The sequence below is a fragment of the Ursus maritimus genome, unplaced genomic scaffold (assembly GCF_017311325.1).
Source record: "Ursus maritimus isolate PB19 unplaced genomic scaffold, ASM1731132v1 scaffold_35, whole genome shotgun sequence".
Taxonomy (NCBI): Eukaryota; Metazoa; Chordata; class Mammalia; order Carnivora; family Ursidae; genus Ursus; species Ursus maritimus.
The window spans coordinates 1,018,666-1,036,814 of NW_024426119.1; the positions used below are offsets into that span (position 1 = coordinate 1,018,666).

At 42.6% G+C, this 18,149-nt stretch overlaps 1 protein-coding gene across 1 annotated transcript in view; it reads right to left on the reverse strand.

The window, feature by feature from the left end:
- The window catches only part of RYR3 (ryanodine receptor 3), a 491,158-nt gene that overhangs the window by 272,708 nt on the left and 200,301 nt on the right, over positions 1-18,149 (reverse strand). The window contains 2 exon segments of the mRNA XM_040620426.1: positions 1,426-1,504; positions 3,807-3,881. Coding sequence (XP_040476360.1) covers positions 1,426-1,504; positions 3,807-3,881 — 154 coding nt within the window.

The following is an 18,149-nucleotide window of genomic DNA, read 5'->3' on the forward strand; positions in this document are numbered from 1 at the left end:
GAAAGTTTCACTTCTACAGGACAGTTTGAAATGAAGGAATGATTGGGTGACAAAAAATAAAGCAAACAATTTTTTTCCAACTCCCAAAAAGTCTAAAGTCATTTTTACCGATGTAAAAAGAATGAACATATAGGACTTTTCCGGTTATGTGCGCTCTAAGACTGACAGCTGGTTTATATTTAGAGGCCAACTTACAACCAGTGAGTGTGGCACTTCATACATTTTGTAATTGTCAGCAAAGGTTGACACCACCTTAGAGGAAATTATATTTTAAGAATAACACTTTAGCTGAAAGCAAAGCAACCTCAAATCCAATGTGAATATAATCTTATTTTAAGGGAAAAGAAACCTAATGAGTGGAGGCAAGTCCACTCTCCTGCTTTGTACAAAAATGGGAAGTGGAGAGACAGAGGCTCTCCTCAGGAATTCTCAGACATCCCTGTGCATAACGCAGAGACGGGAGGTGCATAGGGTATAACCTCGATTTTTTTTTTTCTAAAGCCTTTGTAAAATCATAGACTTTTGTCCTTTGACTACCCAACAATGGAATTTCCCTTCCTATTTGGGGGAAATGTCACGATATTAAAGATTGTATTCAAATTAGACTCTTCCTGTAGCGCGACCTAGGATGTGTTTTCTTCTCTGGCCTCTCTTTCCTCCTGTCCATTTTCCAAGCTAGGGGTTTCTACTTTAGAGAAGGTTCTACCCAATGTTCTCCCAGTAAATTCTCATTCTGCTTGAGTGAACCTAAATTAGCTTCTGCCATTTGCAGCCAAGAATCCTGATTGATACACAGCCCAACCTGTAAACGGAGCAGCAATTCTATATACATTGCCCTTGATGGATGGCCAGATTACCTATGAATGTCTCCAGCCACAGAGAGCACCCTACACCCCAGGGCCAGCTGTGAGGTCTGCCGGATCACTGCAGCTATTGCAAAGTGGTTTTCTTCATTGAGCTGAAAAGTGCCTCCTTTCAACTTCCATCCACTACTCCATTGGTCTATGGAATAACCCACAGCAAGTCAGAGCCTTCTTTGATACTGTAACTATAGGTATGTAGAGTTATACTGGTCCTCTGTTCTTCATTTCTGGTTTCCAGGGAGAACCAACATCATCCTGGTCACCACCTTTCCTAGGATCCACCTCCTGACTGTCAATATTTTTGACTGAACTCAAAACAAAACACAAAAAAAGCCAGTGTTTCCCAAAGTATATGCCTGTGGTCAAAGTATGATGTTCTCCTTCATTCTTAGTTCCTATGTCTCTATCACACATTGTTTCTTATTCTCCTAAATTTTATCAGACCTATTTCTTGATCCCACTGGTTGGTGGGTTTGGAATCCCAAAAGAAGAACATGTTCAGTACCCTTAAGCCCTTAGCCCAAGGCCCCATTGAGCAGGAGATCTGGGAATGTTGGCTTACCTGTGGCATGTTCCCGTAGACCTACATCAAATGCTAGTTTGTCTGTCTGGGATCTTGATGTGGTCAAACATGTTAGATACTGTGAAACAAGAGCAGATGCTAGTGAAGTCACACTCCTCTACTGGGTCTTCGCATCTTGCCACTAGTTGGCTTCCAGTTGTCAACTTCAACACTGAGCTACTGTAGAAAGGGCTTGTTTATCCTATTCAATGGTATGTAACACTTTTGAAATATACTTTTATAGTATATTTAAAATCTCGAAAATGTTCTTCTTTGATGACCCAATGATTTAACTTCTAGGACCATATGTTACAGAAACAAGTTTGAAATTAGTATTTCAAACATATTTAATCATATGCTTTAGTTCAAAGATACTAAGGAACTCTTACATTGGAGACAATATAAGTGGAACATATATAACCAACAATGGAGAGGCTGATAAACTTTGGTACTTCATTTTATGAACTATGTTACCATTAGGAGATTTATCACGAGTGTGTAATATCATGGAACATATACAACATAGTACATTTGCACAGTTAACAGGTATGCAAAATTTAAATGCCTGGCAACCAGGCTAAAAGGAATTACACCAAACTGATACCTGAAGTTCTCTTTGGATAGTGGGAGGGACCATGATGATTCCCCCCACTTCTATCGATTTTGTTTTTCAAACTTTCCATGAGCTTCGGAACTTCTCAGTGTCTATGCTTCCACCCCCCCAATTATAAAAATACATGTGTGTATAAAACTTAACAATGATATTTAAAATAACTTAATAATGGGAAAAAAACAAAACAAAACAAAACAAAACCAACCAACCCATGGCCCGTTCCCTGCCTCCTTTACTGACAGGCACAGGGGCTGATCTTGGAATTAGACCGGCTGGCAGATAAGCACTTGGAAGGGATTTTCTGAGTTCTACTTCTATTTCTCTGCAACAGGAAAGTGGAGAATCACTGCATTGTACAAAGTCCTATATCACCGGCTTCATTCTCAGAGCTGCTCCTAAAAAGAACTAGCTAGTATAGAGTTTACGTTAACCGTGAGTTGGATTTTTGGGGGGTGGGGACAGTATGTCTAATAAGAAATAACATAATCCTTCAGATCCCTACCATGCTGTTAGCCTGAGTTTTCAAAGCCATGAGAAGTGTGCTGCTTGAGGGTTGGGTCTATTTAGGTAGGAAAAGAGAAGTATCAAGGTTTGATTTACCCTATGGATAAACACCAGGTCTGAAAGATACACGCTCACTTCTCAATTCTAGACATTGTCAGCATACAGAGTTTCCCACTCTCTAGAGGTCCCCATCTCCCGCTCCAATAACCTTCCATTTGGTCACTTTTGTTCTCTGTCCTTTGCCACGAAAGACTACAACAGATGAACGTTCAGGCTGAAAAGGTCAACTTCTTACCAGTGCTCGGGGAAGAAATAATGCTGCAATAAATAAACTATTTAAGAGGCAGCTGCTACTCCTGCTGCCGGTGTGACAGTTCAAGCTTCGAGATGCACTTTGCAGCGTACTGCAGGTGTGAACGTGCAAAAATGAAGTCTTGAATTAATGTAACATTTTCCACTAGGGCCAGACAAAGACAACAAGCCTTCCTCACACTGAGAGCGAGTGACAATGACAGATGCAGGGACAGGAGCGCTCATGATGAGAGCTGACTCGTATTACACTCGACTGGGGTCTTGGGATCACGATATGCTCCTTAAGATGCCCTGAAGATCTGCAATATCTGTATTTTACAAACCGCCTTAACTTAAAACTTGAACAATTTTTCTCAACTTACATGGAGTTATCCCCATTTTGGTTGATTCTGGTTCTAGAGCCCTAACTAGTTACAGCCTGGTGAGCTCTCTGTGACTGCTCTGCTCCATGTCTTCCTACTGCCTCTGGATTCACAGAATACCTTCAAATGATTCCAGGACTGAAGGCAATGGATACCATCCCATTTCCTATAGCTAGTCAAAGAGCTGAAATTTTACAAAAATCTCATGATTAATTTTTCTTCTATCCTGGTTATCCTTATATGCCCAAGAAATCCATTATTTCATGTTTTATTTCTTCATCAAGTTAACATCTAGTATGTCAAGGCACCATTCTTAGTAGGGTTGGGTTTAGTGAAATTAAAAAAAAAAAAAAAAGACATGGTCCTCTGCCTCATGGAGTGGGAAGGAGGGCGGTCAGACATTAAACAAATACATAAGTGCAAAATGAGATAAGTTATACGAAGGAAATGCGAAGACAATGTGTTCTAATTATTTATATTCCAAATTATTTCCACTGTGATGTAATCTAGACGCTTGTTGGTTTCCTATACTTTCTCCCCTCTTTTTCCTCCTCCTTGAATGGTGAAAGCAGACAGCCGGATGTGCTTACCATTCCACTGAAGGAGTGCCGCAGGAGAATTGCGTGGCCATATAGCAGGGTCCTGTGGCCGCCCCCTTGTGCTGCCTGTGGGGAAGGAGAAGGAAAAATGTCAGCCCGGGCCACTTGCGGCCCCTCTGAGAGCAAAGCGCGACAAGAATTCTGGAATACAGACTACAAAGAAAAGACCCATGGCAAAGCTCCCAAAGAATTCATTCTAGAAGTGAGTGGCCAGCCTATGGGCGAGGGGGAGACGCGTGACCACAGCCATGCAACATCCTTGGGAGAGGGTGTGTGAGGCCAAACCTCCTGTTGAAAATGTCCCCTGCCAGGGTCAGCAGAAACCCCGAGCTGCTCCACCGGAGAAGCATACAAATGAGGTAGGTACTGCTTACCTTCCTTTGAAACTTCTCAGAAGCGTTCAGAGTGAGAGAGAGAAACAAATGTGACGTAACTCGAGCCTAGCGACAGAAAGGCAGCTTGGGGGACAGGCATATGGTCGCATTCTGCACCCTGCGGTCTTTTCCCTTCGAGGCACTTGGCCTTCTGCCCAATCACTTAAATGGGTCCTATTTACCCAGATCTCACCATTCCAGATGGCTCTGAAATCCAGGACTTTCAAAGGGCAACCAGTAATGCAGAAATAGACCCATCGGTTGAGGGACCATCTTGGTACCTTCTCTGCCTCCCCAGGCAGCTCCACTTCGGCTGTTCACAGCCCAACATAAAGCCTCTGTGTCTGCTGCTTTTCCCCTGAGTCTGAGTCACACGTCACTATCGGAACTGAATAGCACACGATCAGAGACAAAACTATTATTTATTGTGGAAAAAAACTGAAATCTACAAGAAATCCTACAGTTTTTTGGCATTAACTTTCTCAACCTTTTACCGAAATTTCTTCCTATCCTGTGACCCTCCCCTCAGAGATAGTCAAATAGTTTTGATCACACACTCCTTTTAGGAAAAAATATTTGAGCATAAGACCCCATCCCTAATGCACAAAAAAGCACTCAAAGCCTGAAATGAAAATGAATCGTAAATAGAAAATCTAACATTTGCCTTCTGTATGCCAGGGCACCTCTTATGTACCTTATTTTATTTAGACCCGCATAGGAGCAGCCCCAGGGGCAGGCTGGAGGTCTGCTCCTCTCCTGCGCCCACCCTCCCTCAGAGCAATGAGCAATGAAGGGGAAAGCCACGGGGACAGAGAGAAGGCACAGGTCTGAGTAATGAGGTCCAGAGTCATTTTATTTTAACTCTATTTGGATTAAAAGAATCACTCTGTCAAAGAGATAATCTTCTCATGTCATACCAGGAGCCTAAAGAAAAGAAAAATGATAGACGTGGTATCATGTTTTTTAAAAAGCTGATAACCATACATAAATGGGGCTGTATTTCCTCACAACTTGAAGATATTTAAGGGCTTCCCAGGCTTCAATATGATGGAGGAATTAAATGTTCTTTGCACTATTTCCGAATTTCTTGAAGTCACTAGGACTAACTTTAGTTGCTGTATTTACAAATGTGTCAACAGCTATGTTAAAATGAGTCATACCAAATAATTTTTACATCCTGTCAGTCTGATATTTTCCCTGCACACCTGCAATATCAGAAGTTAACTGGTAGCGCCTGATGACTTCCGTGTGGGTGTGTGTCCCAAACTGGTCCTGTGTCTCCAATAGAACTACTGACTACATTATATGTCCCGGTGATAACCGTGGGTCACACCCTCGTCTTTGTTCCCATCAACTCTGCGAGTAATCTTAAAAAGAGTCCAGCGTTGCTGACCACAAAAAGTGGCACAAAGAGCTTGTGCTCCTCCTCTTCTCTGGCACTTCTGGAATCATCTCCTGGCCCTCGCGTCCTTTATTAAATACGGTGACAACAGAAACGCAGAGACACTGAGCCCAGGCGCCCCACTGGGACTGAATGGGACCACACCTCGCAGCACCCGGGAGGCTTCACAGGGGGGGTCCTCTGGTTAAACCCTAAGCCGCTGGACCCTGCTCCGCAGCACTTGCTTCACGGGCCCTGGGGTGGGGCCTGGAAACTGGCATTTCTAACAAGTTCAGGGGACAGACACTGATGTTGCTGGTCCAGGGATGACATCCTGAGAACCACTGCTTAAGGAATGATCAAGTTTCAGTTCTTGGAAGAGAGGAGCTTTTTCTGTAGAAGCTTTGATAATCATCACTCTCGGTGAACTACTCTGGGCACACAGTATACGTAGGTGCTTTACGTAACATCGTAGCTCATCCTCCTAACTTGTCTAAGTAGGGATAATCTCCCCCGTTTGTAATGTGAGGAACTGGAAGTTCACGAAGGTACGTATCTTGCCGTCTATCATAGGGCTGGATGTGGTGGTGGTGGGAAGTGAACTCACAGTTCACTCCAGAACTTGAGCTCATTTCGCTCTAGTTTCTGTGACATCTTCCTGTGCACAAAACCGGTGTACAAAGTAACCAGGGAAGCAGGAGAGGGAGATACTTCCTCAGCTTCTAAAACAAGGTAAATCGATATGGCTGGGATTTAGTGAGCATTAAGCATACAGCAGGCACAGAACTATGCCAAGTGTGATATGTGAACGGTCTCACTTTATAATTAGTGCTGTGACGTAACTAGATTAAGTATCTCCATTTTACAGCAATGCAAACTGAGGCTTAAAGAGGTTAAGTAACTTGCTCAAAGTCATACAGGTTCCAAGGGCAGAGTTGGGATTTCACCATATGCTATGTTGTCTCCCTCTTGGTAGCCTGGTCTAGAAAGTCTAGAAAGACTTATGTTTTAAAAAACCCATGTTACAAATAGGAAGCAATCTGCCTATTAAAGCAGATGAAGACAAGGAGCACTGGAATAGACCAGGAGGGTAGAAGGGTGTTGAGGAATAGCTTTATCAATAAGGTAGACCCTGACGGGTTGGAGTGTTGACCATCAATGAGAATAGGACAGAGGAACCCACAGGACCAAAGGCCTGGAGGTGGAGAGTAGGAAGCACACGTGGGGACCAGCCAACGATTCGCTGACTAGCACTGGGGTCAGCTGAAACGAGAGGGAACATCTGGAAAAAAGTTAGGGCACAGGCACGAGGCAGTCAGATTATGGAGGACTATGACTGACTGTTCCACAGCTACTGGGACACTGGTGTAGGGTTTTCTGTTTGTTTGTTTTGTTTTTCTTACTGGTATAGGTTTTTAAACGGAGAGTGTCACAATAAAAAATGTACCTTCAGAAGGTAAGCCTGACTGCACCGTGGTGGGAGAACTGGAGGCGTCAAACCCTAGGGACAGAAAAGACCATTCTTTCATCCCGTTTCCACGACAACAGGAGAGTGTGGACTAAAAATCCTGGTGTCATCCTTTACTCCTTTCTCCCTCTCAGGCTCCATAGTCAAGCTAAAGCACTCCCGGGGGCCATCTTTGAAATATATTCTACACCCAAGTATTCAGTACCCTGCTGCTTCCAGGCTGGTTCAGCCTACTGCCTGCTTCACCTGGATGATGGTATAGCCTCCTAACTCTGGCGCCTGCTGCACCCCTACTCCCCAGCCCTCTTACAGTCTGAGCCAACATGGCAGCCAGAGCTATCCTTTTACAGCCGTCAGTTACATCATGTCGCTTTCTCGTTCGGCTTCCCCCCACCCACCATGGCTCCCTTTCACACTTAGAAGTGCAACGTCTTCACCATGGCCTCCAAGACCATGCATCAGGACTTGGCAAATTTTCTCTGTAAAAGACCAGACTACTAATAAAGACTTTAGGCTTTACACGACACATGTGGTCTCTGTCACGTAGTCTTTCTTATTTCAAACAACTTTTTCAAAACTTAAACACCATTCTTACCTAGAGGGCTACCCAAAATAAGTCACAGCCTGGATATGGCTGCTGGCCTTCATTGCTGATCCCTGCTGTCCTTGATCTGGTTCCATTGCAACTCTCCGATGTCATCACTACCGTGAGGACTCTCCCATCACCACCTCTGCTCCAGGCACTTGGGCCTCCCTCTGTTACTCAGCCTAGGATGCTCCCTCCTACTACAGGGCCTTGACACACATGTTCCCCTCCACCTGGAATGTTCCTCCTCCAATAGCTTCACAGCTTATGCCCAGTCTTCATTCAGTTCTGTACTTCCATCTCTCATTGCAGAAGCCTCCTCTGATCACCCCTTCTAAAAGAAAATCACCCTTACTCTATCATGATTTGCTGCTGTATTATTTCTTGAGACATTTGTTATGTATCTACCCTCCACCATTCCCAAGGACGTAAGGTCCGTGTGTCTGTTGAGTTCTCTGCCACGTCAAGGTCACTTTTATCAGTGCGTGGCAAAGAGGCGGCACTCATATTCATACTCCCTGAATAAATAAATAATAACTACACAGAGCGGTCCTTTTGTCTCCCTTTTACAGATGGGAAAAGAGAAACTTGCCCATATTCGGCTTGTAAGCAGTGAGCCTGGATTTGAACCTGGGTCGAACTACACATTCTACTAACTGTTTCCACAATTTGACTAATTCAGGAATCACATTCCAGGAAAGATGTGATATGCTACCCAGAAGACTGCACGTCCTGTTCACAGGGGATCCAGACCTCAAGACTGCGAGGCTTCGTTGGGGTGGCAGTCCTGTCCCTCCACAAGTGAACTCCACGGTCACCACTGGTGGGAGGAGATGATTTGGTCCCACCTCAGGGACGGGGGTGGGGCAGGGCAAAGCTGGTAAAAGCACCCTGATGCCAGGTCCAGAAGAAACATGTTCCACTAGATCATTAACTCAATCATCTTGCCTGTAATTTTAAAATGAATTCCATCCCTGACATTTCTTTTGGTGGTTACCAAAGACGGTGCCTCCCTGTAAGATAAGCCTGATGTGGCAACACACAAAGGGGAACGATCCTTCTCTCCAGCCATACTAAGTATTTCAAGACTGTTAGACCTCTAAGCTACCTTCTTTTATAATCTGGAACCCCAATTCCTCTTTGGGGGTCCCAGGCTCTGGGAAAGCTCCCTGGTGAATGTAACATACCCCATGAAAGGCTTCAGAGGCCACCTTCCTGGGAGAGCGTGGACGGCACGAAATCAATTTGTTGGCTGTGACTGTGCATGCTTTCATTTTCCTTTCCTTCCCTACCGCACTTCCGTTCTACTCTTTCAGGCTATTAAAGAAAGAAAGAAACCTTTCTAGAAGGTCACGGAGCAATATTTCCTTTATGTTGCTCAGGATGACTGCATTTCCTCCGATACAAGTGACAACTAGTAATGATGCCATATAAGTAAAAAACAAAAAAACAAAACACCCCAGTGACAGCTAACAGTACAGTCAGGTAACTCGCTACTCTCAGAAAACACAAAGATTCTATTCACAACTGATAAAAACGATTCAATTTTTAGGAATTTACTTAGATGAGTTAAACCCTCAAAATGAAACCACAAACCTTTATTCTATAAAATTTAATTTGATTTGTGAAATGGAAAGGTGTACTTTATTACAGAATAAGAACACCAATATTTGTAAATGCCTGTTCTTCCAAATTTAACTTACAGCTTTAACGCAGTTTTAATGAAAATTCCAATAGAGTATTTTTGAATTCAACAAAATTGCTGTAAATTCACCTGGAAATATGAACATTAAGAAATTTTTATTCTGAAAGGGAACTAAGTTTTAGTAAATGTTATGAGGTAAAATTAATGAGTTCCTTCTGGTACTGGTTCAAAAAGAAGAACGTAGCACAGGACAGGCAGTCCATAAACAAAGATGAAGTACAGCATGTGACAAAGCAGACTTCTAGTACATGGTCGGGGGAGGCATGATTATTAACCAAATGTCTCTGTGATAGGTGGATAGCAAATCAAAAAGCATTCAGGAAGAGCCACAGGAAATCTAAAAGATTCTGGATGGATAACAGAATTAAATATTTCATTTTAAAATTAAATTCTGGAACAACTAGCATGTAATAGAATGGTCCACATTCCTTTACAGACTTAATATTTATCCAAGCTACAAAGTAACAGATGCCCTCCAAGGAAACAAAAACCAGATAAGATTGTACCAAGATCACTGAACTTCAGAACACTGGAAACAACACTTAATAAATTACAGAATACTCTGTATCACCAGGACAAATGGGTTAGCATCTTGTTGAAACATAAGAAACAAATAAGCCTCAAGTAAAGAAACAGGCAAAGGATATGAATAAAGGATTCCTATCAGGAATAAAATTAAAGCATATGGATAAGGGATTTTTTATCTCTTCTAGTAATGAAAGGAATGACAACTAAAGCGATTTTTATACATCATTTTACATCAACTAAATTTGAAAAAAAAAAGGGAAAAATACAATGCTGTCAGAGCTGCCATTTAGCTGTGACACTGAGTGCAACTCTTTTGCATGGCAATGTGGTAATGTATAAAAGAGCCATAACCTTTGCTATAGTAATTTCACTTCGGGGAATAATTCACACTGTTGTGATAAGAGCATTATAATGGAGGCAAATGAAACACCTGGAAGGGGCCTAAATATCTAAAAGAAAGATGTTATTTGGTAGATCATGGGCTTCTTCAGGATGTTCTATCCTGCAGCCATTAAGGAAGTCAATTACAGAGGCTACCAGAAACACAGAGGAATGTGGTGTAACAGGTCAATGTGAAAAGGCAGAATGAAAAAGGCCTTCAACTGTTATGTATAAGCAAGAATGATAAAGAAACCTGTCAAAATGCAAAAGCCATTTGGTTGGTTGCAGAACCAGTGGAGATTTTCCCAAATTTTTAACACTACTATCATTTCAATTAAAAAAAAAAAAAACACGCATGCGTGTTGAGGGCAACAACTGTTGCACGTTTTAAAGAAAGTGGAGTGTTCTAAAAGTGTTTTGTCTATTTGTTAAAACCGCATTTGCTCAAGGATGTCATTAGCTTGCCAGAATCCTCAGTGAATGACTTTTCCTGCCTGAAGGGCTGATGGAAGGTGTAGCAGTATGCCTTCTTTTCTGCATTAATCCAGAGTCTAGCTCTTTCCTGATGTTAAGTGGAAACCCCAGGGAGGTAGTCTTTATCCAGGACCCCTCTGACCCTCTCCTAAGTTCCCTCAGGCCCAGCTCCAGACTCCAGAGGAAAAAATCTCTTGCCACAGAAAATCACTCCTTCTGGAATCCCAAACACACTGGTTCTTCGGACTGTCCTTTGAGGACCCCTCGCCTTGGATCCCATTCTTGTTCCTGGAGACGGTCTCTCCACTATTCCATGCTTCCAAGGCTGCCTCCCCCAGCTGCTAGACTCCAGGTCCACCTCCCCCTATTGCTATAGGCCAGCCCATTACCCGCCTCTGGCCAAACTCCCAAGTCCCCACTTTTCTAAGACGGGAGGGCAGATGGGACCGGACAATACTTCCCCAGTTCAAACGGCAACATTTTCCAAACAGGTCTTGGATTATAAACTCCTGGTAGCAGGGATGATTTTTCTTCTTTACTGCTAATTAGGCAGTGCATTGAAATTTAGAAAGCGCAGGCCCAGGATGGGAGGGTACATGCGCACATTAGTTTGACTTGGGCTCTGAAGTCAGAGTCAGGGAAGAGGACCACAACGAAGCACCTTCTGGTCATGTGACTCCCCTTACTGTGTGTGTGACATCCCAGAGAGCCCAGTGCAGGCCACCAAACGCTTTCCTTCACTGCCTTTTCTGAATCAGATACTCTCCTCTTCAGTGAGCTAACCGCCAAGTCCAGCTTTTCCTGGGCTCGCCCTCTTGGGATATAAAAACACTAGTGAAGCACAAGGCACCGTTCTTCTAATTTGACACCCTGATTTCCTCTTTGTAACGGGAGTGTTACTGTAGGTCTAAAACTCTACGAGGAGCCTGAACCAGTGTCTACAGAAAGCCACACCTTCAGGGCAGAATCCCCTGAAGGAGTTTCTCCTGTAAGAAATTCTTCAAGTGAGTCTGGGGCAACTCAACCAGGACAGTGCAGGCCTTTCAGCTAAATGTACCTGAAAGGAGGCCATAGCCTTAGCATCGTTGACGGGTCTCTTAGCATATTGTTAAAAACAGAAATAACTAAATAGAGTTTTAATGAAGTTCAGAAAAGAGGAGGAAGGTGTGCTACCTGGCAGCCCCACTTCCCCAAGTTCAGGGATCATGGCTGTCTCCCCAGTTGCCTTTCTGAAACCACACGCCCACATAGCAGAGGCTGTGAGGCACAATAGGACCCCTGAGAGAAGTGGCTGACTCGGGTTGGCTGAAGGCCTATCGAAGTCACTGTTCCTTCTGCTAAATGCTCTAGTAGCAGGGAAAGCAGGGGTCGGGACACCAGGGAGCCCCACCTCCCACACCCTCAGTGCTTCCCCCTCCCATCACCTCCTACCACAGGACTGAAGGATGGAATGTTCCAAAAGCTGTGCCTGAAAACAGGCTAGTCTCCGTTCTTTCATTTTTTAAGTAGGGAGGACACGAAGCCAACAATCCACCCCCAACCACCTCCCACCAATGCCAAATGTACCATTCCCACAGCTTCTAACTCATTCAGTTCAGCCCACCTGCCCTCTTGGAAGCACCTAGAATTATTTGTCCTCGGTGAGAAGACTCTGGCAATCTCATTTTTGTTCGGCTCATAACTTGCCCAGCCACATGGAAATATTTCAGGACAAAGGGATGAAAGGCCGCAGCCTGATCTGAGAAGCTAACTTCTGGGTCTCGAGCATCGTCTCCAGCAAGAGGCTGTGCAGCAGGGAGGTATTCTGTGCAGGAAAAACCTCTCTGACACCCATTTCACCGAAACCTTACCCAGATTTTAGTAGGTAAAATCTGAGCGAGGATTCAGATGAGCTGGGGGTTGCAGAGCCGCTTTGGCGGTGACCCGGAATTCATTCTTCCCTGTGAGCACTTAAGCCCGTGAGAAAGAAGAGTCCTTGCACAGTGCAGACTTAAACCCTGATCCCACAGCAGAAGACAACTCAGGAATCCCCTTTCAAGTCTCTAAACAAAAGTTTTTGATCCATGAGAATCTATATAGACAGGTGCAACCATTTCCTCTCCCCCCCCTCAATCCATGGAGTTTGGGGAACAAACCAAATCACTTTATGAGGTTCCCACTAGGGCCAGGATTTCATAAACACTGATTTTTTTTTTTTTTAAGAATTTACTTATTTATTAGAGAGCACAGAGGGAGAGGTAGGCGCCGACTCCCTGCTGAGCAAAGAGCCTGATTTGCGGCTGACTGAGCCACAGAGACGCCCCTTACAAACACTGATTCTGAAACAGGAAGATAAGCGTTCTCCGTGGTGGGGAAAGAGCCGGCTGTTGGGACGCCTCCAAATTCAGCACAGGGTCATTCTAGATACATCTGTGCTTTCCTTTGAACATGGATGTCCCAGGGAAACCAGACAGCCAGAATGGCAGCTATAACACGTTTCTTTTTATTATATCTTTTAAGAGAACAAACTGACGGGAGATATTTGTCAGGTAGTAATGACATTTAGATTGATGGCAAGTATACCTTGGAAAGAGGTGAAGCAATTATTTTTTTTCTCTGAATTAATGTTTCCCCCTTTGTCTCACAGCTGACTAACAGACTTCTAAGAACCTGATATTGTTCCCTTCATTCTTTACATAAAGAACCCCAGCAGCTGGATTTGTTTTCCAGTCACTGCTCTGGTTTTGATTTGAACCACCATACTCATCATTCATCAGGCCTCTGATGAAACGGTAGACCAGCAGCCACATAGGGTCAAGACTAAGCTCTCTGCCCAATCATGGGCTTTCATCCCAAACTAATATATACTGAATATTTTCTATAAAGAGTTTAACATTTGAAAGGTCAGATTACCTTGACATGAAAAATCAAACACTCTCTCTAATCTACTATTTCTGTAGGGAAAAAAAAATCTCTGTTCATTCTATGGATAATAAAATAGGAATAAGTTTTTTATCATAAAACCACCACTGAGTCCTACTGTGTGCGAACACTTTTACCCATGTGGGCTATGAGAGAGAAAATGAAATCAATTCTATTTTGATCTTTGATCCTCCTTCCTTTCTCCTGCACTCCTTAACCTATTTTTTCTCTCTCTCCTGGATATTCTTTCATTCCTCACACCAGTCCCAATTATGACCTTGCTGGACAGAGATCAATTCATCTTGTTCTCTCTACATCCATACAATAAGCCTAGGGCCATATATCTGAGCAAAACAAACACACATCTTTCCTTGAAGTATATGTAGTGGCCTTGGGTAGAGAAGCTGATTCTTAAGAGCTCTATATACGTATGGGCCCGTGTAAGGATAACATAGGTGCCCCTAATACTTCCTATCTGTTCTGCTCAGAGAACAGTAGCACAATTCTTCTCAACATCTCATGGACTGATTCTAGACAAGTAATCTTCAATCTCAGCTCTCTATCAGAATCACTGGTAGAGCATTAAAAATGAAAACAAAGCAAGCTAAACAAATCCCCTACAGTATAAAAAGCTGGCCATTCCCTAAGATTCTCATTTGTAGGTCTGTGATGGGGCCCGGGCTCTCAGGTGGTTCTGATGTACAGCCAGTCTTGAGAATCACCCTTCTGGGACTCCTCAGCCACGTCGGAGACCTCATCCAAGTAATCTGTATGATATATACAGCCAGCAAGTACTTCTCTGTTCTCAGAACTGTCCTTCTGGACCAGTGACTGATTTTCCTTTCAGCATTTCTCTAGAATCCCACTGAAGCAAAGAACAAATACGGTTGCTTCCCTAGTCCTTGACAGATTTAGTCAAACTAAAAATTGACTTTCTCTGCTTTTCTGTTTCTGAGCTCTGTTGCCACCGATGTGACAGGTGGAAAGACAAAAACCCCTACTGTCACCTATGCGTGGTGGGTTCCATCATGACCACCCCCAGACCCACCCCTCTTCATCATGTCAAAGGGCAGCTGGACTCTTTCTGAGCTGCCTCATGCATATTCTAGACCTCCTTCCCCACCATCCTGGACTCCACCGGGCCTGGGAAAAGATAGAGTTTGCGACAAAGAACAGAGCAGGTTAGGGGAAAGGTCTTTTACTTTTCTTCTCTTACTACTGGGTCACTCCTCTCCCTAGTCAGTCATCTCTGCTGTTTTCACTCTGGTTCTGTCCTTTCTAAGTCCCCTGCCCTGAAGGGTGCATTTCAGCACTCTGCATTCTAATTTACAACTTTTACAATTTACAATTTTATGATGTGCAATTTTTACAATTTAAAACGGACGATTTTTCTACTTTTCCATGTATGTGAGGTTCATGTCCTTTAGAGGTGTTCCAAATCCCCTAACATTTAGCAGTGCATTCGTATGCCTGCTTTCAGAGGCCCACCTTTCAGAAGCCTAGTTTAGGTCTCCGTGTTCCAGCCACCACCCAGCTCTCTGTCGAAGAGAAAAATAAAAGTATTTTGTTTGTTTTTAAAACGGAAGTCTTCTCCGATCTTTGACTGGAAGCCAGGAAATGGATAGAGCAAAGCACCATTGGATCTATTTTTCTCCCCATTGTGCAGACAGTAAATTCATCACCCTGACATTGGAAGGATAACCTACTAAGACTGACAGTAAAACCCAACTTCCCTTGAGCTGCAACAGAAGCTTTGTTGGGCAAGGGAAAGAAGAGATATTAAAATTAGCAACAGCGTTCTGTGAGAGGAGGAGGGGAGCAGCTCAGAAACATGGAGTAGGGTTCACAATCCGAACCCAAAAATAAAACTAAACTTCAGTTGTGCTGTCATTTGCTTCCTTCAATGGCTGGAGAAAAATCAATCAATCAATCATTTCCCAGGGGTGTTGGTAGTTACCCTTAACGTAATGTGGTGACTTGGTACTGAAAATAACATCAAAAACAATGCATTTTCTGAAAACAAAAGGATCTCATTTACAATAGCACCATAAACAATGAAATACTTAGGAATAAATTTCACCAAGGAGGTGGAAGTTCTTTATACTGAGAAGTACAAGACATTGATACAAGAAACCAAAGAAGACACAAATGGATGTAAAGGTATCCTGAGTTCATGGGTTGGAAGAATAATCTTAAAAGGTCTATACCACCCAAAGTCATCTATAGATTCACTGCAATCCCTATCAAGATTCCAATGACATTTTTCACAGAAGTAGAAAAACCACCTAAAATTTATATGGAACCATAAAAGACCCCAAAAGCTAAAGTAATACTGGATGAGAAGGACAAAGCAGCAGGCACCACACTCCATGATTTCAAGCTTTATTATAAAGATAAAGTAATCGAAACAGTATAGTACTGGCGTAAAAACAGATCTACATAGACCAATGGAACAGAATCGAGAGCTCAGAAATAAACCCACGCATACACAGTCAACTAATATTTGTCAAGGGAGCCAAGAACACTTGATGGAGAAAACAGTCTGTTCAGAAAATGCTGGAAAAAGTGGATATTTAATGTAAAAGAACAAAACTGGACCCCTGTCTTATACCACTCACAAAAATTAACTCGAAATGGACTAAAGACTTAAATGTAAGACCTGAAACCATAAAACTCCTGGAATAAGACACAGGGAAAACTCCTTGACATAGGTCTTGCCAAGGGATTTTTTTTTTTAATGTGACACCTAAAGCACAAGCAACAAATGAAAAATAAACAAGTGGGACTATGTCGAACTAAAAATCTGCACCGCAAAAGAAACAACAACAAAGCGAAAAGGCAACCTACAGAACGGAGGAAAATATTAACAAATCATGTATCTGATAAGGAATTAATATCCAGTGTATAAAGAACTTAGATGACTCAATAGCAAAAAACCTTAAATAATCCAATTAAAAACTAAGCAAAGGACCCAAATAGACATCCTTCTAAAGAAGACATGAAAATGGTCAAGTGATACATGGAAAGGTGTTCAACATCACTCATCATCAGGAAAATGCAAATTAAAACCACAATAAGAGGTCATCTCACACCTGTCAGAATAGCTATCCTCCCCACCATACTCCACAAAAAAACCCTCCAACGAATAACAAGGCTGGCGAGGATATGGAGAAAAGGGAACCCTTGTGCGCCACTGGTAGAAATGTAAATTGGTATAGCCACTGTGGAAAACAGTACGGAGGGTCGTCGAAAAATTCAAAATAGAACCACCATATGATCCAACAAGGCCACATCTGGGTATCTATCCAAAATAAATGCAATTACGATATTGAAGAGATATCTGCACCCCCATGTTCACTGCAACATTATTTGCAATAGCCAGACATGAAAACAACCTAAGTGTCCACTGACAGATGAATGGGTAAAGAAGTTGTTAGATACACAGACACACACAGACACACACAGGAATACTGTTCAGTCACAAAAAGAAGGAAATCCTGCCATTTGTGACAACATAGATGAACCTCGAGAGTGTTATGCTAAGGGAAAGAAGACAGAGAAAAACAAAACTGTACAATCTCACTTATATATGGAATCTAAAAAGAGGCACACTCATAGAAAAAGAGATCAGATCTGTGGTTATCAGAAGTAGTAATTAGGTAAAGGTGGTCAAAAGGGACAAACTTCCGATCATAAGATACATCCGTACTGGGGATGTCACGTACGACATGATTGATAACTGTAGGTAACGCTGCTATATGGTGTATTTGAAAGTTGCTGAGGGTAAATCCTAAAAGTTCTCATCACAAGGAAAAAAAATTTTTGTAACCACATGAGATGATGGATATTAACTAAGCTTGTTATGGTAATAATGTTACAATATATGTATGTCAAGTCATTATGCTGCATACTTTAAACTTACACAAGTATTGTATGTCAATCTTATCTCAATAGAACTTAAAAAAAAAAAAAAAAAAGAATTCTAGTTGATCTCTGCTTATTATGCTGCTGCTAATGATCCCCAGAACCTGGAAGAAGGTAACACGTCATCTAAGAGAGTCAGTCCAAAGTGAGGAGGAGAGCCAGGGGGACAGACGGACTTCAGCCAAGGCAGCTATAAAAATTCCTGGTAAGCTATTACTGCCTACTAATCCATACTCATCTGTAACTGTTTATGCAGCTTGAAGAATCAAGGAAGATCTTCCTTAACACACTAGAAAATGGTGCCTTGAAACCAGAAGATGGAAATGGCGTACAGTAGGCACTCCAAAAGTGTTCTTTAAATAAATGGAGAAAGCAGAGCTCAGTACAATATAGCTACAGACCACAGGAAATCTGTTACCTCAAAGAGAAAAAACAAAACAGTTTAATAAGAGCTCACATAACAGTTTAATAAGAGCTCACAGAAAAACTGAATGAGACCGGAATTATATTTGAGATATCACTGTGATCTTTATGTTCTTCATAAAAATAAAGTATCACTAAGGTGCTTGAAGTGATCTCTCCTTTAGTATCATGTTATTATCTCCTCCACTA